At 32.7% G+C, this 20,292-nt stretch overlaps 1 protein-coding gene across 1 annotated transcript; it reads left to right on the top strand.

Annotated features, from left to right (window-relative positions):
* Positions 1-192: 192 nt before the first annotated feature.
* LOC113399285 (putative glycerol kinase 5) lies at positions 193-19,799 on the top strand. The gene is made up of 11 exons (XM_026638386.2): positions 193-475; positions 748-841; positions 3,941-4,110; positions 4,735-4,824; positions 10,148-10,262; positions 11,236-11,438; positions 16,837-17,068; positions 17,431-17,525; positions 17,687-17,850; positions 18,413-18,546; positions 19,426-19,799. Exons 1-11 carry the CDS (start codon positions 374-376, stop codon positions 19,677-19,679), a joined length of 1,653 nt encoding a protein of 550 aa, XP_026494171.2. The 5' UTR covers positions 193-373; the 3' UTR covers positions 19,680-19,799.
* The last annotated feature ends 493 nt before the right edge of the window (positions 19,800-20,292 follow it).

The following is a 20,292-nucleotide window of genomic DNA, read 5'->3' as shown; positions in this document are numbered from 1 at the left end:
TATTACAAATAACTGTATTTTTGAATCTTTCCTGTTGGTAAGAAGTATTGAGAAATTCTTTTAATAATTAACTCTCGTTGTAAAGTTTTCAACAACATTGATTTTATAGATAACATTTTCTATATATTTATTTTTTTGTTTTAACTATATGTCATTTCACTTGTGTCATTACCCGCGGTTGTCGTTAGTCTTATGTCGTTGTCAATTTGTCAAACCCGTCTGTCACAACACAGAATAGGCACTTAAAATTATCTTCGAATTTTAAGTATATATATTATGGTATCCGAAAATCTGTAGTATAATTAATTAAGTTACTGCTCTGGTCGGGTGTGTGCGAAAGGCATAACGAAAATAATAAGAAAAACTAATTGATATGGAGGAAAAATATATATTATCTTTAGATATAGGCACTACAACCATTAGGTCGGTTATTTACAATTCAAGAACAGAAATTGTCGGCAAAGCTGTAGCTCAGGTATTTGTATGCCCCTAATTAAGACGATATATATATCTTAAAATATTTTAACCCCTTTATTTATTTACAGCAAATAAATTGAATTAATTATAATTTAATAATCGTAAACGTGTCATGAAAATAAATTTAATTTAAAAAGTAACTTTTCCTTTTGATATCTAGTAATTCAATTGTTATATTGGATTATTCACATAAATGACTTTAAATTAATTTATTACAAATTAAATAAATATATTTAAGGCAGATGAATAATACATGTTATTTAATTTAAGGTAACTCTTCACTATCCCATTTCTGGTTATGTGGAAATTGACCCCGATGAGCTATGGACCATTGTAATACATGTTGTAAACACTTGCTTGCAAAGTAAGTATTAAATTGAGCTTTATAAGATATAGTAAGAACAGATTAGAGTTAAAATATAATAACATATTCCTTCATAAATAATAGTTAAGTGAAACTTTTTGGTAAATTGAAGCCCTTTTTTTTATATGATCTTATTTTGCTTAGGCATTTTAATTCTTTCTGTTATGAAAAATGTGTTTATCAACAATTAGGTATTTTATACTTATATTTATATTACTAACAGACCTTGCTAGTTTATAATATTATATATAATAAAAATTAACAATAATTACCAATTGCCAATGTACTGCTAACCATGCAGTTTAAGTTGTTACATTCAAAGATTCCACTGGCTCCCTCATCTTATATACCTATGTTTGCCAGTAAATAGATGAATTATAATTATTATATTTTTGAAATTATGAGGATGAAAATTTTTAAAATATTAATTCCAGTGTTATTTATTTATTTATTTATTTGAACATAGATTGTTATTTTCATAATCCATGATTATATATAAATTTTCAAAATGTCTTATCATATTTCCTTATGCTAATATATGTATACACCTGCATACACATTGGCTGCGTGCCAATGTGTGTGCACGAAGACGTGATTTGTGCGAGTACAAGTGCAGGCGCGCATGCATGACCGTCTGTATGAACATGTACATTGGCTTGGGCGTGCACGTGTGAGCGTATGTATCTGCGTGTGTTGTTGCGTCTTCGTGCACGTAAAATCGCAACTGTGTCATTTACTTCGAGATAAATTTGGAAAAAAAACAACGTTATCGACTATCGTGTGCAAACTGCATCAAATTTATTTAATTACATGCTATTCAATTGTTTTATTTCGTATTTAATAACTGCTTTAAAATTAGATGAAGTGGCTTGGAAGTTCATTAAACGGGAAGTTAATATAAGTGAAGGCATGTTATTTTCGCCTCGAGCACTTTTCTTGAACAACTTTTTAGCTATGTGTAACAGAACGAGCGTAAATATTACGAAATACGTGTTTCTAATGATTATCGTGTATACAAAAAAGGGTTTGGTCAAGAAACGTTCGTCTTCGACTTTTCTCATTTCATTCGACGAGAGATTTCGGTAACGAAAGAAATATATTTTTATCGAAGTATATAGTATACGCGAATATGGGGCAAGAGAGCGTAATGTTGTTCGCCGTCACGACATACTGGTCTTTCTTACGCTCAGGAAGCAATAAAATGCAGTTAACTGTCATTATGTGATAGTATTCAGTATAAGTTCTTTTTCATACGAAATATATAACCATAACATAGAGATAATTGACCATATAATTAATCTCGTATCATTGAGGAGAACTTTGAAACCTTAAAAGTTAAAGGAGCGAGGTCTTAAAAGATCCAATGTTAATTCGGTTAATTATTTAATAAACTAAATAAATATTTACTATTAAAACTTATAAAATATTTTTTTCTTAATATTAATTTATTAAGCATCTTAAGATTTTGGGAGACTACGTCGTCGACGTTAATTTTCATTTACGAAAACTTCCTAAAATGAGTAAGAATACGAAGATATGATGACAGATAATTCTTATTCATTTGTTACGACGGCGATGCATCAGACATACAGCTATATGACATATGTTTACAGCTCTGACATTCCAATTAGAAAAAATTATAACAAGTATTTTTACAAACATTTTTTTTTTAACAATCATTATAGTCTTCTTTTAGACAGTTTCAAATAACCACCATACCGAAAAGAAGATTCATTCTTAAAACAATCCAGTTCAGGTAACTGTTCATTACGATTTTCTTAAATAAGTGTGTGTCTTTTCGTTGTAATTGCTGGATAAACATTTTGTAATAGATTTTGTTAGATTTTTTTGAGATAAACAAACTTCGACACAAAGACTTGGTCTATATTTGTTTGTTTTGTTTTTCGAACACTTGCATAGCGTTCGGGCTGTAATTCAATTTATTCTGGCCACGTTGACATTTGACGTAATAAGATATGTGTTAGATAAAACATTATCAAACCCAATTATAAACAATATCAATTACAAATAATATAATAATATAGTAATTAATATAATTATAATAATTTTACATATAAAAAATTTAAAACAAATTCGCTTCCTGTGTCTGTCTATATCTACTCTTCAGATTTCAATTTAAAAAATAAATGTTACCGTACTCTCCTGTAGTCATCATGTAGTCATCTAAAGCTGGCTAAGCCTGAAGATACATAAAAAAATCTGCTAGAAAGTAGGTTTTAAAAGAGCCCACAGAAAAGTAATCGACAGTCTATCTTTTAAGGTAAACTCATAATAATTCTTTTTATTTATTACAAATTAATGAAAAATCTATTGCGAAGCTATTTTCACAATAAATACGTTAGGCATTATGGGTATTTAATATAGATTAAACGGGTCTTTTACACTATATCCTGTGAATTATAAATATATAGTAAAGCAACAAAAAAAAAAAATGTTGGTTGCGCAGCAGACTGACGGATAACTGACTATAATAATAAACCTTGACGGTTAAAATTATTCAAATTTAAACTTATAAACCGTGAACAAATATTTTTTACAACTAAATGAATAATTATATAATTATCATTTATGACATAGTTCTATATACTAATTCACAATCGTTATAAAATAAATGTACTAACTTAATATTTTCTTGCTAAGCGCACCTCTCATTTTCTTTATTAATAACCACCTCCTCTGCGTAACCGGGGCGGGTCGTTAGTGTATAATAATATATCAAACCAAGACGGCCTAGATAATACAAGTGGATCTTAATCGAAAAGCGTGGGAGTCAGTTCAAGCTTAGAGTTTTCTCGTGTCTAATTTGTATTCATAATTCATCTTTGACTCGGCGGTGGAGTAATACATCTAAATATCCAACAACTTACAATATTTTCACCATCATGCAATGAATTAACACTATGGAACAAACCTTCGGAGGTGTTCTTTAAGACATTTACGGCCCGGTACTGTTACTATATAATATTTGTCTGTCGGGAAACTATCACTAACACGATTTATAAGTTTCATATCGATGGGCTTAATAGTCTATGGGTATATATATATGTTAGAAATAATTTATCATAAAAATCTTTTTAGATGCAAAACTCACAGCCGGGCAGATCACAGCAATGGGAGTATCGACACAACGAGGTACATTCATAACATGGTCTAAGACTACGGGGAAACCATTTCATAGATTCATAACATGGAAAGATCTCAGAGCTGACGAATTAGTGAAGCAATGGAATAACTCATACTCTTGGAAGGTATCGTTTTAAATTAATTAATTATTAATTTATTTTTAAGTAACCTTTTTAACGTCATTAACTCCATCCGAAACCGGCTACAAGAAAAATAAATTCAAAGTAATGAATCTATTGTACCTAGTATTGGGGTCAGTGGTCGCGATTCGACCATAATAACTTCAATCAATTGTTCTAAACGCTAGCATGAATGATTATAAATGATGTTCTGTTTTCAAAAATAATTTTATCAATCAAACTAGAGCTCGCCATAATCTACCAAACAACAAGAAAAAAAAAGAAAATGTGTTGACAATAGAGTATTTTAATTTCCAATTTAAATTAGTAATTTCCCTATTTGATTTAATTTTTTATTTTTTTTTATTTATTTATTAATATTTAGATATAGTTTAGCAACCAATATGAGTAAAGAGAAAGTACTTGATTAATCTATACAAATTAATCAAGTACTTCTAACAAAAGACGATGTTTGTGCTTGAAGCCTGAAGGCATTCTCTGCAGTCCAATATCATTATTCTCTGCGGAAAAATTGAATATCAAAAAACTTTTTTTTTTAAATTAATTACATATGTAATATATTTGTAATTAATTTTAATGGCGTTGCAGTATTTTTTTTTTTAATTTCAGCTCTTCAGATTTGGTGCTTATGTATTGTATATCATATCAAGAAGTAACAGATATCGCGCAGGGAGCGTGTTTAAATTTTCAAATAATCAGGTAATGATCTACACCATTATAATTTCCAGTAATTTAACTCATAAATAGATAGTAATCCTTTTTATTCATGAATGGCATTTGGCACAAATATAGATAATATAGTCTGAAGTAGCATATAGGTTTTTATCGTTATCACCTGCATGACCCCCACCCCCTTTCGTCACACGCGGACCGAGACGCGGTTGGAGACTAGTAAATAATTAATATTTTATTTACTTACCTTGGAAATTAACAACTGCATCGAAACAAAAAAAATCTTGTTATTAAATAATATTGTCTGTATTTTACGCATTAATCATAAATTAACCGATGAATGAAGGTTAATTCGTTTTATAATTATAAAATAGTTAGTTAAAAAAAAAAATACTACTAATTTTAGTTTGTGCTTACGGCTGACTTTGAATGAATGACCCGATAAATGTTTCCAAATAGATGTTTGAATATCAATCTTTGACGCTCAGTAAGCGTGTCTAGATTAAATTAATAAAAGTTTGAGAGATTCAGTTTAGCATTTATTAGTCAAAAGTCGTGTAGATGACATTGTTATAAACTAAATATAGGTGTGTTAAATTAATTCGATTTACAAAAATACGATTCATTATCGGTCGACGACAATTTATTTATTTATTTTTTATGTCAATTGTCGGCGAATTGGAATTTTTCCGCCACTTCCTGGCATTCAAATTATTCTGCCGTAGTCGGCGTAATTATTTTTTTAAACTAAATGTTGTCCTGTGGTTCACGCTCAATCTAAAATGTCAATTTTATCATATTTGATTTCCTGGTATAATTTATGTTAGACTTCTTGTTTAAATATAAAGGTATTAAATAAAATTCTTGGTGGTAGGGCTCTTTACAAGCTCGTCTGTGTAGGTATCACCCGCTCATCATATATTCTACCGTCGAGAAGCAACCCTTAGTTTTATTGTATTTCGATTTGAAGGATGATTGAGCCAGAGTAACTACAGACACAAGGGACAACATCTTAGTTCCCAAGATCGGTGGCACATTTGCGATGTAAGGAATGGTTAATATTTCTTAGTGCGCCATTGTCTACGGGCGTTGATGACCACCTAATATCAGGAGGTCCATTTGCTCATCCGCCTACCTATATCATAAAAAAAATATCCAACTTTGACCGCACTGCAACTGAATTGTTATGTTAGTATGATAGGAAAAAAGCTGAACGACAGTGATAGCATATCGATTAGATTGCGATAAAGTGACAGTAGTTACTAGTACTAGTATAATATTATAGAATTGACACCCTGTACTATAAATAAATTACCAATATTAAAAATTAAATCGCGCAATACATTACTTAAATTATACATATGTCTATTTTTATACGAAACTGCATTCAGAATCTCATTCATAAGTAATGCATGCAGCATACTGAAGAAGAACATGTTTTTTTCCGCCTTTGACGTAATTTCTTTTGTTAATATTCATTATATTGTTTAAATTCTGTTCAACTTTAAATTTTTACAACAAAATGTAATTAGGATGAAGTCATCGACCTTCTGAGCTATTTTTTAATACTATCAATGGGAATAATTACTCGCGATAATATAATAAAGTTTTTACGTGGTATTAACAGATTAGACAAAAAAATTAATGACGAAAGAATACAAATATAATCACGATAATTTAATACGAGTAAACATTGTAGCAAGACTTATTATACAACGTATTTAATAATAACATTATGCGATTGCCAAAAAATTTGCTCTGCCAAATTGATAATTATTGCATTGGTTTTTGATTGAATGTTAGTCGAAGTTATCATTGTTCCACAATGTAAGTGAATTGTTGATTTGTTTATGTTGCATAGTGACATAAATATGAAGTAATATTAGTTATCGAAATCTGATAGATAGTTGCTAATCAATTTTAATTATTTTTTTCAAATATTATCGCTACAGTATTTTATATGTATCCTTTTAGTGGCTTTTAGCTATTTCCCTGTTTTTTATAAACTACACATAAGTTGATAAAAACGTATAATTTTTATATAACATTGAATTTATGTTTATGTAAATACTTTTTAAAACGGCTACTCAACTGAATGTCTTGTTAAAAAGTACTGTTTAAGGTCTTTCAGTTTAATGTAATCATATAATAACCGATAAGGACGTAAAATTTATGACGTGTAGACGATTTTAAAGTGTTTTAGTGCCTTTTCTTGATGCCAGCTTACTATTTTCGTCTTTATAATTAATTAAATATTAAAAATGAATGTCGCGTGTAAATCGTTGTTTCTAACAAAATTAGTTTATTTATATAAGTTAACCGAACTAAATTAATGACTAAAATGCTAATTGAAGTTAAGCTTGAAGAGAATTAATTTAATTCAATTATTTCTACTGGGCAATGCATTCAAAACAATTTAGTTAATACATATTTTTAAGGTCCCGTACCCAAATGATAAGACGGGACCTTAAAAATATGTTCACAGTTGATGTATTTCTGTTGCCATACAACAAAGGTCATTTTTGCTCGTTTTTGCTCGATATTGATAACGGCAACAGTATTTCATGCGTGTACGCATGATATATTCACATGATGTTTAGTTATATATTTGGTTTAAAAATAACTAATTAAATAAAAACAAAACAAATATTTAAGGTGGGTTTACAACAAACATGTTTTTTTTTTGCCGTTTTCATAGATAATGGTACGGTTTTTTTTCAACTAACCTTGTTACATGTTTGACAATACACACACGCTCTAAAGTCTAAATCGGTTTTTGTTTTCACGGGCCTCTGTGTGAATATAGCTTATTTAAATAATGTTGACCGTAAACATTCTACATTACTCGTGGTAAGGCTTTCTGCAAGCCCGTCTGTTCCAATTTTGTCCATTCCAATCACAGTCTACAGCAATAATTTATGTTGTGTTTAATGGGCCAGTGTTACTACAGGCACAAACTTACTTGAAATCTCTATGTGCAGTGGTGACTGGCAACCACTTATCATCAAGTGGCCCTTTTGTCCGACTGCCATCCAATTTTATAACAAAATGTCCATTACATGATCACCTTAAAAATAAGCAATGGGTATATGACAATGAACGTATATTTTAATTTGAATTTGCATAATAATAACCGTGGTAACACATTCATTGTTCTTAATAATACAAAAAACATGATTAATAATCTTCTAGGATTCTTTATGCGATTAAAAACTGTTGTTAGTTTCGAAATCGCTTCTATGTGAAACAATAACCCATAGGGATGACTAACGGTTCGTTACGAGTAAAAGAAAACGACCAGTAACTGATGTACCTTATTATTCGTTAAATGTATAAACCGGGAATAAGTTGGCACTTCGAGAATTTATTGTGTACCTGATATACCATATTGAACGTCAATAGAGTTTAGGAAATTTAAGGTGAAGGAAGTAGTCTGCCTCGTACAGATCGACTAATAATTAATTTATTTGTACGCAAAAAATGTTTGATTCGATTAAATTCAATGTTAAATAATATTTTTTAATGTTGTTACATAGGCATCTAATATTTTTAAAATATTTATGACAATTGTAAAAAAAGGCGCTTAAACTGTTGAATAATATTTTTTTAGTTTTTAGTGAAAAACTTCGTAAAGATTAAATTGTTGCATTGTTTAATTATTATTCATAAATTTTTAATGATTAACGTTATGAATATTTACGACAATATTAAAAAAGAATTTGAATAATTTTAATGTTATAATAAAAACGTTAAAATAATAAACTTCATTATTTAAAGCGAAATATTAAGTAAGAATATTATTAAGTGCCACAAAAACAATAACTTTGGACTTGACGCTGTTACACTGCTAAATTGCTTGTAGATATGATCTTCATAATATTCACCAAAATTCATAAAAATATTTTCACTTAAAAGGCTTATTTTATGATAATTAAGTTAAAACTAACGTCACTACATATATCCTATTCAAATTGAAGAAGGAATAAAGTTAAACAAACCTTAGATTTACGTATTTCATGCGATTTGATCACAGCTTAGCTATCGATAATGGTTTTTAATGCACAATTACAAACAGAAATCTTAATTAATGTATATTTATTTAATATAAAACAATATTCAATTTAATTTTCTTAATTATTATTCGATACGAGATTATATAGATGATAAAAAAGCGTGGAGCTATTGCTTGTTGACTTCCAGGCAGGAGACATAACATACGTATATAATTGTATTTAACTAACATGACTGTATTTTTAGATGTTGAAAAAGAGTAACTACTGAGTTTCTTGCCGGTTCTTATCGGTCGATTCTACATTCCGAACCGGTGGTAGCTTTACTTAAAATAGTTTATTAAATGACGATTCAAAAGTGTTTGTAAAAGCCTACTTGAATAAAGTATATTTTGTTTTAGATTTTTTTGATTTATTTATATACGCTTTAATCTTACTTCCAAAGTTCAGATAATTCCTTCGTCGACATTCAAAAGGCCTTTTTGTATTATTTAAACTCTCGACCAATGATATCGTTTCAATTCGATGTCAAACGTTGTTTATTCGACTCTTGTCGTCTTGTGGTTGAAATAGACTATACGTATGAATTATAATAAATAGCTGTCTTCTTCTTTCGAATGTGAAATCATTGACGGTAGAAAGAGAGAATTCAGTGTTTATTGTAAGACCGAAAAAGAGTTTTTAAAAGACAATTTTATTGTTACTAAACATCTACTTAATACATATTTGTAATCTTTTATTATATTCCTAGATTCCGACCGCGGCTTTTCCCGCGTGTGAGAGGATCAATTGTAAAGTATTCTTTGTCCTTTTCTGATCTGATCATTATGATCGGTTGAGCAGTTAAGACGAGAAAGTGTAACAGACAATTAAACTCACTTTCGAAATACTACGTATTTATAATAAAGATGAATAAAATAGTATTTGTATGAATAAAATTGTCTGATTTAAGATGATGGTGATGTTGAAGTTTTCGGAGAAAACTATTCTGTCCAATAGATCTATATCTGTCTGTTACGCTACCACGATCAAACCACTGAACTGATTTGATGAAGTTTATAAGACATAGTTTTTAGGGACCCTTTTATACATAACATCTGACGACGAATCCCTAAAACGCGAAGCAAAGCCGCTGGCGATAACTAGTGATGGTATTACTATACCTAAACGTTTCATGGAGACCCTTATTCTACATTTGCGAAGCCGTGTCTGATAGCTAGTTTTTAATATAGTATTAATCAAATTAACGTAGATATGTGACGTTAAACGTTTTTTGTTAAATTATAATTTGAAAGAGAACGCAATGTAATTTAAATATTTCCTTGTTTTTTTAATCACAGACGACATTGAGGTTGTACTGGGCTCTACTAAATATACCTGAGTTGAAAGTAGCAGTTGATAAAAATGACGCCATGTTCGGCACCTTGGACACTTGGCTGCTGTATAAAATGACAGGTTGGTACTGTAGATTGTAACATTATTGACATTTAACAATTTTTATATTGATTACGACCCGTAAGGTTATTCTGTAACAAATAACTCGAATCTCATTGCAAGAAACGAGCGTGAAATTTCAGATTGTTATATATGTCATTGACTATAATAGTTATAAAATTATACGTATCGAAATGGCGTATCACTGTCATTGTCAATATTTCACGAGTGAGATACGAAGTTAATTTTTACAGAATCGCACTGGTCTTGTTGAAAAAAAAAAATGTGTTGGAAGTATAAACGCTATTAAGAATAGAAATGGTTAGTAAGTTAATTTTAAATGTCGTAAGTTAATTGATTCACCATTGGATTTAGACAAACATGAACTAGTTTTTATAAAGTGGTAAATTTTATTTATTGGAACGCAGGAGGTAATCTCCGAAATTAATAATCAAATTCTATTTTTTTTTACATTGGTATAGCTATATTATTCTTGTGTATAGGGCTATAGGGTATCAATTATATTTATATCATATCAGCCAGCTCGGCTGATATCACAATTTATCTTACAAGTCGGAAAAAAATAGCTCTTATAACAGAACATTTCCTAAAGAAGATATCACCGATTTCAAATTATATATACATACATCGACTTAGTTTTTCGATCACTTTTGGCAGTTAAACTTAACTTGCTGATGCTGATGAAAAATGCCTGAAGTTTCATTGTCTCTTGTCTCAATTGCTTAATACGCTAGTGTAGTTAAAGCAGATTCCGTCGAGACCTTGAGTTCATATCATTTCTTCCAAAAGTTTGACTACATTAGTAGGCGAGCATAAGATTAGTATTTGCTGAACACAAATTATTCTGTTATTATTATAGATACAACTTAATAAATTTGACGTTTTAACAAAAATATAAATCAATAAAGGTACTTTTTATTAAAACTGATTCAATACAAAATAAACTCGATTCTCATCGTATGGTCAATTACAGGAAACAAAATTCATATGACAGACGTATCTTCGGCGTCGGCGACTGGTTTTTACGACCCTTTCACTATGCAATGGTCTAATTGGGCTTTGCAGTTGTTTGGAATACCATTATCTGCCTTACCGACGGTGGTGGATACTGCCGGTGAACAGTTCACCAGTACCGCACCAGAGATATGGGGCCACGCAATTCCTATACGGAGTTTTGTAAGTATAAAGTATAATTAACAGCCTGAAAAGTCCCATTGCTGGGCTAAGACCTCCTTTCTATTTTGAGGAGAAGGTTTATCTTATTTCACCACGCTTTTCCAATGCGGGTTGGTGCCTACACATGTGGCAGAATTTCTTTGAAATCAGACACGTGCAGGTTCCCTTACGATGTCGTCCTTCACTGCCGAGTGTGAACACAAATTAAGCCCATAAAAATTCAGTGATGCTTATCTGGGTTTGAACCCCGCAATCATCGGTTAACATTTAAGCTTTCTAACCACTGGGCCATCTCGTCTGTAAGTATATGTATACTAATTATAAATCTGCCTTGAAGATATAGAAAACAGCATTAATATAGCAGCATATATTATGTAGAGACCTCGAATGTCTTGAGAATTCAAGCAATTCTCTGTATAATATTCGTTTTGCTTTTAATTTTTTCCATTACTGATTTAGCTACACATTCTCTGTTAGTAGCGATTATTGACTTCACTTCAAATGCTTTCCATTGTAAGAACTAGGAACAGTAAGCACAACAATAGAACAGAAACATAGTTCTTGTGTACGGCATGCAAACTACTGCTCCGTTTTACAGGCAGGTGTATCGTCGCCCTTAGTCCGCACTCCGTAGTCGTTTTAATATTTATTTTAATAATATCAAGCAATTAGACTAATTTAGAATAAATAATTCTCACGAATTTGAAGTGAGTGTATATTCTATAGGCATAATTTTCTTTAGTTGAAATGTCATTTTTCTATAAAATTTCAAAAGAGGTTCAATTACTTATTAGTTAAAATTTATTTTTAAATGTTCATTTATCTCAATTAAAATTTTGTTTTATTACACGTTTTATCTTAACCAAATTAAAATATTATATTTTTTTCTTTTCTACCTGGATATTTTTAAACATTGGTCTATCGAGTCGGATATTAAATATTTAGATTAAAAAATAAACAATTATAAGGAAGTCGTGACGTTTCGCTGAAACAAAATTAAATTAATGCTATTGAAAAACCATCCGCGATACTTTGAATGCCTTTAAATTTTGTTATTTGAGACGTGGAAAAAATGCTATCATGATATTTATTTGTTAGACAAAAAGTAAAATCTACAAAGGGTATTTAACTTAATTTACAAATAAGACTACAATTTTTTAATAACAAATCTCTCTCTCTATTGTCTCTTTATTGTTCAAAATCACTAAGATAATTTACTTCACATAAGGAAAATCTAAATTCTACAGTATGGCTTGAAACTAATTACTTTGAAATATTTACTCAATGTAATATCTCGAGGCTTTAAAAAGTTTTTGTCTATTGTTTTAAAATATAAATATCCATATATGGGTTTACACAAATAACTGGTTTCGTTTTAACGAACGATGTGACTGTGATGTGTTTATTTAAAGTAAACATTTTGTAAACTTTGAACTTACCATTGTTGTCGTCTGTTATTTGGTGAGGCCCGAATTTCCCGTAGACGGGTTTCTAAACTTTTAAAACAATGGAAATCAATAGATGTAATATTTGATCTATAGAAAGTTCAATGATAATTTCTAATTAAAACTGCATATTGAAATTACAGTAAAAAAAAATGTACATTTTTTCATTTATATTTACTGCAAATTAAAACTTTCTGGACTAATCAGAAATTAATCTTCTTGATTTCACATCAGATTTGAAGTAGTTTGTATTATGCGTTCCGTTTGACGTCCGAAGTCCCTTATGAGAGTACATCGATTCCTTTACCTCGCCTGATCGCCAGATGTCGCTACTTCCGCTACCTAGGTGCTCCACCTACAGCGCCACCTACCGCTTCCGGCCTGCGTCTAAGCCATCTTCTAACTACAAGCCGCCATCTTCGTCGTTGTTGCGTCGTTTTTCGAACCGAGCACATGGTCGTTACGAAAAATCTACATTTATTGTAGTATAATTTTGTCGCAAATTTTATAGTATTAATCAGCTTTCGAGAGTTAAGTAGAAAGTTAATTTTAAACTAATTAGTTTGTCTTCCGTTACTTTTAAATATCTTTGGTGATAAAAAATGAGTGATAAAGTGGTTATCGGACATAATTCAAGTGATAGTTCTTCGGTTTGTTCATCGGATCAAGAAGGGCTACCAAGGAAACGCCAAAGGCGTGTCAGTTCACGGGATCTGGAGGAAAGGTTTGACATACTGTCACAACAATTGGTGAGTCATTTAAATAATATAATAACGGCCAAATTCGCTCCATCTACGGAGGCCCCAGTGTCAATCGAGAAGATGCCCTTATCTAATAGAACGCCACATACTTCAGTTTTGATAGATCCAATACCCAATGAACAGTTTTTAAATCCACCGAAATTAGATGCGGGTAGTATTGTCAACTTGGACGTTTCGGTAAAAGAACCAACCGTACCAAAAGCAAATAAGACACGTGTTGAAAAAATTAATGTTATGCAAAGGTTTGAATCACCCGATTGGAACGCGGTTCGGTATACAGACGTCCAGAAAAAGTACACGGATTTTCCGGCTTTTACCGAATTACGAGTAAATGAGGAGCTGCGACGTCTGGAAGATCCTTTTGCCCCTTTACGTTGGTTCCAAATGGAACGTAGTTTTGCTGCATTATCCAATGAATTTTTGGCCCAATATGAAGCCGTAAACTCTGCTTTACAGAACCTAGTTGATTGATCGGCTTCTAAGGACATTCAGTTTAACGCGTCCGCTAATTACGAAAAGTTAAGCCAGTTATTTGGTAACGATTCTGAATATAAGACTGTATCTCATCATATACTACAGATGATTTGCGGGAAACGAGCTGAAGTTTTAGAATTGCGCCGTAGGGTTATCGTGAAAAAATTAAAAGATAAATATATGAGAGAGGAACTGATCTGAGTAGAATTCCGCCGTCTTGCGAGTACATGTTTCACCCCGGTCAGTTGTCAACTTATTTACAAAAAATTGGTGGAGTAGGTAGATTACAAAAACAGATCCCATCTTCTACCCGCACCCGTGCTAAATCTCCAGAGCCCTCTACCTCCTCTGTGGACTCAAAGTCATTTCGATGCCAGTCGAATAACAATTATAAACCCAAAGGGCCGAAAAATAAAATTCCGAACGATTCATTCTCAATAACTCGTCTGCCAAGAAGAGGGGGGGAGGGAGAAAATATAAGACAGAGGGTAGAAAATCGGGATATAAAATAAATGACTCTAGAGGCTTTTATGGCGTCTGAGACGTTATCAAAGCACTTGGGCCTTATTCAATCCACCAAAATCAATATGGAAATTGATAACAGGTTTCAGAATACCATTCAACAAGACGCCGCCATTAGTTCTCCCAACATTAGAGGTTTAACAAAGTATCAAACTCCAACATCACGGTTGATGTCAACCGAAATTCAAAACTTGATTCAGTTAAAAGTCTTAGAGCCTTCCCCTCTGACACCGTCTTTTATCTCGCCTCTATTTATAATTCCAAAATTTCAACCTCAAGGCATTAAATCAATATATAAAACCAAGGCATTTCCATCTGCTCCACCATTACCAAGTGCCAAATTTTCTACAACACGGAGATTGGATGGTGAAACTTTAACTTTACGTCAAGTTACGACTTTAAAAGGATCGAAAAGGTTTCTCCGGATCAGCTATCAAGGTCAATTTCTACAGATGACGTGTCTGCCGTTCGGCCTGGCAGCAGCGCTACGGATTTTCGCCACCGTAACGAACTGGACCGCAGAAATACTTCGCAAAAAAGGACTGAGGTTAGTGGTCTATTTAGACGATTATCTGATAATCCATCAAGACAGAAATACACTAACAGCACAGATAGAAATTGCAATACAGTTTTTGACCAGTCTGGGTTGGTGTATCAATATGGAAAAATCGGTAACAACACCAACGAGTTTAATCGATTTTCTGGGAGTCACATGGGACACCAAATTCAATACGAAGTTCCTACCCTCAGACAAAATACAACGAGTTCGTCATCTCTTGCGAGTACCACTCGAAGCCGGCAGTTGGAACCTAAAACAGGCGCAACTTCTATTAGGTCATCTCAACTTTGCAACCTTCATCACCCACCGGGGAAGGTTGCATTGCCTTTTACTGCAGCGACATAGCAACAAACTCAGGAAGTGTCCACGAACGCAGATTTAGTATCCAAAAGAGGTATGTACAGAACTAAAATGGTGGATGGAAAAAATCAGTCAGAAGTCAGCGATTCATCTCCAAAGAATGCCGACGAACCACGTCATTACCGACGCGTCGGACATTCAATGGGGAGTCCTGGTGAACAACGACATGATAAAAGGCCTATGGGAGCAACACCAAGCAAAATGGCATTGCAATCTGAAGGATAAAGAGGTTTTTAGCTTATGCCGGTATTCAGGCGTCAGCTGGAAACTGTAGGTCAGCAGCATCATCTTTGAATTGGGTTGAAAATGACCATATTAATGATATCATAGCTAAGGCTAATTGGCAGAATGAATGTACTTTTAAAAAGTTTTATCTGAAACAGATCAATAATTCTAATATTGAAATTAGGTCAGAAAAATCTTTATCGCATCTTTGTCAATGTGCATTTAAATTTACATTATATGTTCAATCACATTGTTGCGTTTTTAATTTAATATTATAACCAAAAGCTACAAGCCACCAGGAGATAACAAACACTCTCTCATAAGGGACTTCGGGCTTCAAACGGAACGCATAATATAAAAATTTTACCTTCCAATAAAATTTGTATTATGCTTCCAATGATGTCCGAAGTGTCCCAGTAATGTCTTCCTGGTGCTATACCATTATGAGCAGTACAATGACGAAGATGGCGGCTTGTAGTTAGAAGATGGCTTAGATGCAGGCCGGAAGCGGTAGGTGGCGCTGTAGGTGGAGCACCTAGGTAGCGGAAGTAGCGACATCTGGCGACCAGGCGAAAAAAGGAATCGATGTACTCTCATAAGGGACTTCGGACGTCATTGGAAGCATAATACAAATTTTATTTAAAGGTAAAATTTTTATATTATTAAGAGGTATTAAATGTTTTCTAACGTGCAATTACTCGCATGCATAACAAACTTAAGTGGAGAAACATATCGAGCGTAATATCCAAAGGCTGTTCATTGCATCGCGAGTTTTGATAATAAATAATACTTTCCTCCTGACCATATTTCGATTACAACAGTCTGTCTCTCTGACAAACCAAAACTACGTAGGATGTATTTTTTGCACAAGTGTGTCGCAGTCCACACAGGCGCAGCTGTTTCTTAATTGTCGCAATCATAAATCAAATCTAATTGGAAATATCAAAATTAAACCAAATAAAGTATTTAACTAGGATCTTAGTTACCGTATAGAGTAGTTAGTACGCTTTGTGATTATTGTGTTGAAGTAAAAAATATTTTCATATTTTTAGATAGCAGACCAAACAGCTTCAATGTGGGGCTCGTGTTGTTTTGACGTGGGTGACGTGAAGCTGACCATGGGTACCGGGACATTCTTTAACATCAATACGGGTTCTGTACCACATGCATCGGTGTCTGGACTCTATCCTGTAGTAGGGTGGAGGCTGGGTAATGAATTAGTCTTCTCAGCGGAGGGGGCGAACAATGATACAGCCAGCATCATCAAATGGGCACAGAATTTAGGTAAACACTATTTTTTATTAATTTATAGCTAGGCAATATATACATTTTGTTTAATTTTTTAAACTTTAGTTTCGATAAAAAACAACAGTAGTTATTATTAAAAATCACTCATCCCGAAATCCTTCATTTCTATAATTTCTCCTCAATCTAAGACTTAGACTTCCTCGATATTTTATTGAAAATATAAAAAAAATCATCACAATCATTTAAAGATACTCAATTACATTTTTTGTCACATATAAGTTTCACACCGTATACGAATAAATAACTAGTTCATATATGTAAGAGAAATTAAAAAGGATTTCTGAAAGTATTGCCATATAAATATATTTCAATTGTATTTTATTTTTCATTTACTTTAGGTCTGTTCGATAATCCCCAAGACACAGCTGAGATTGCCATGTCGGTGCCGGATTCTGACGACGTATTTTTCATACCTGCTTTCAGTGGATTGGGAGTAAGGAAATATTGTCGTTTGCATTTAAATTTCATACGAATTAGCTAAATCAATATAAATTAGAAATGTGTTCAATGCAAAAAAAATCTATGACAAAGGATAGAAAAAATACATTTGTTGTAGACAATGTTATCTTGATACAATTATAACTTTTTCTTCAGCCACCGTATAACGACTGTACTGCGGCTTCCGGCTTCGTCGGCATGAAGCCGTCTACGACCAAAGCCCACCTCGTACGAGCCGTCCTCGAGTCCCTGGCGTTTCGTACTGCACAGCTATATTCTTGCGTCAGAACTGAAACTTCGTACACGTTCAATAGTATTAGGTAAGAAATATAAAAATAGTTTTGAAATAGGCGATGATTCTAGAATTTAACAATTCTCCCTTTTTTAGTATTAGGTAATTACCGAAATGAGGTGGTTAAGCAATCTGTTCGATATTTTTACGGTAAATCGTAAATGGTCATTTTATTCAGTATGTTAATACTAATTCTTTTCAGCGGCCAAATCATCAAATTAATTAGTTACAGTTATGACTCGTGAACATGATGGAATAATATACTTTAATTATTAATAAGTAATTTTTTTAAATCAATTCTTGCACACCAAAATTAAATAATGCAAGTTTTTTTATATATGACGTAATAAATGTTGACGCATGACGTATGAATTGTTTAGTTTTATTATTTGTTATTCTAACTTTTTTATAAACACAAAGTTGTGAGAAGGTCATTATTGGCCAGGCTAATGTATGTACTTAAGTCGTACTGTAAGTTTTTAACTTTATTTTTTACAAAATATGTAGGCGGCTGGGCAAATTGGTGGTCATTGAGAGCATTAGTCTTAAATTGCCTCGTGACATAATGCTCAAAAAATTACTTGTTACAGGTTAGATGGAGGTGTATCCAATAACGACTTCATAGTTCAACTAGTAGCAGATTTAACAGGGCTACGTGTTATCCGACCAGTAGAAGTTGAAATGTCTTCCCTTGGTTGTGCTCATATCGTTGGTTTACATTTAGGTAAGTTGTACTTTATTCTGACTTCCATTGCTCTAGTGGCTATAATGGCGTGGAAATAGGCCGTGGAAAAGAAGAGAGAGAAAGGAGAGATTAGAGAGACCAGGGAGGAGATGTCTGCGTTATGTTCACCTTCTCCCCCCGCCGTAAACATCACCTGGCGCAGTCGGTGCGGGTGAGTTCCGCAAAGACCCCACTTTACGTGGAGAAAACTCGTAAAGGCGTTTTTCCAGAAAAAAGAAAATAAAAATTGGTCTATTGGATCCTGGATGGGCCAATAAAAGTTATTGGGTTTTTCTGTCTATTATTTGTCAGCAGCAATCCGGAGTCAGGTATTTAAATACGCAGCCGGCCCCTAGCTCTTTCCGGTATCGTATTTGTTGTTCCGTCGGTAAATTACATTCGTAGTGGCTAGTCTCTCTTGAGAATGATTGCCGTGACCGAATGTGATCAGGAGGATCAATTTGTTTATAAATCACATACAATTTGTTTATAAATACCTGATATTTGTATTAGATAAAGACTTGTTATCAACGTGTGTAAGAAAATTTCCAATTTGTTGTACATGGACGTATGTATCACTAAGCCGCGATGGACAAGTGGTTTCAAGGCGTGAATTTTAACCGATAATTATGAATTCAAATCTTAGGCAAGCACCACTGAATTTTTTTTATCTTAATTTGTTTTTATAATTCATCTGATGTGCTCGGAGGTGAAGGAAACCTGCACGTGGTGAATGAAAATCTGAGAATGCTATCTACCTACCCACATTATGGTAAGGTCATTCTCCTCAAAAGGGAGAACATGACTACCCAGCTGTGGAATATTAACAGATTTATGATAAATTTATTATCTTAGTCTGATTTAATTAAAAATTTCTAGGTATTTTCTCATCGAAAGAAGAGTTGAAATCACTTCGTAAAATAGGCACCGTATTTACGCCTCGGCCTCAGGTCAAAAAGTCGTACGAAGTGACCGTAGCCAGATGGGAAGAAGCTGTCAAGAGGATGTGTGGTTGGTATTTAGGAAATAAGTCAACTCAATATCGAAACTCAATACACGACTCGAGCAACTCGATCAAGCCACAGAACAGCTTCAAAGTTGGATCGATAAAGAAAAATGGATGTTCCAAATAGCGGTGGCTTTTTTATTTGCTTCTATTCATCGCGTGCATTCCAATATGCAGATGATATTGGGCATCCCTCAGTAGTTTTAGGATATATTGTTGGTATATATATGTTTTGACGACTTCGTAGTAGTGACGGGTTGTGGTTATATAGTGTAATTAAGGTGGTCTAAATATTTTTTGTAATGTCTGATTTTAATAGTTTTATTTATATATGTGAGAATTATATTCGACTAAAGTGTTGTATATATATTTGTTGAACAAATTGACTATTGTGTATGATATTATTGGTTTTTATTATCGAGATATATATTAGAATTATAAATTCGTCGTCATCAATATACTCATTGAGGCATCGGACACACTAGTGCGTTTAAACAATTGCCAATTCCAAACAGTGTTTTTATTGTTATAAATATGTGAATGTGTGATTGTGTGTAGAACGTATGTTGTGTTATGATGGCGGAGGGATAACTCGTTTTATTATCAGATCTTTGTGTAGGATCGTCAGGGTAACCCTAACATTTGACAGGACGTCGTGAAACAATAATACATTTTACGCAGGTGTGTATTAACTTGTAAGATGAAAAGACAAGGAAGGACATCATATCTTACATGCCACA

Source organism: Vanessa tameamea, chromosome 18 (genome assembly GCF_037043105.1).
Source record: "Vanessa tameamea isolate UH-Manoa-2023 chromosome 18, ilVanTame1 primary haplotype, whole genome shotgun sequence".
Classification (NCBI taxonomy): Eukaryota; Metazoa; Arthropoda; class Insecta; order Lepidoptera; family Nymphalidae; genus Vanessa; species Vanessa tameamea.
This window is presented reverse-complemented; position numbering and strand designations above follow the sequence as displayed.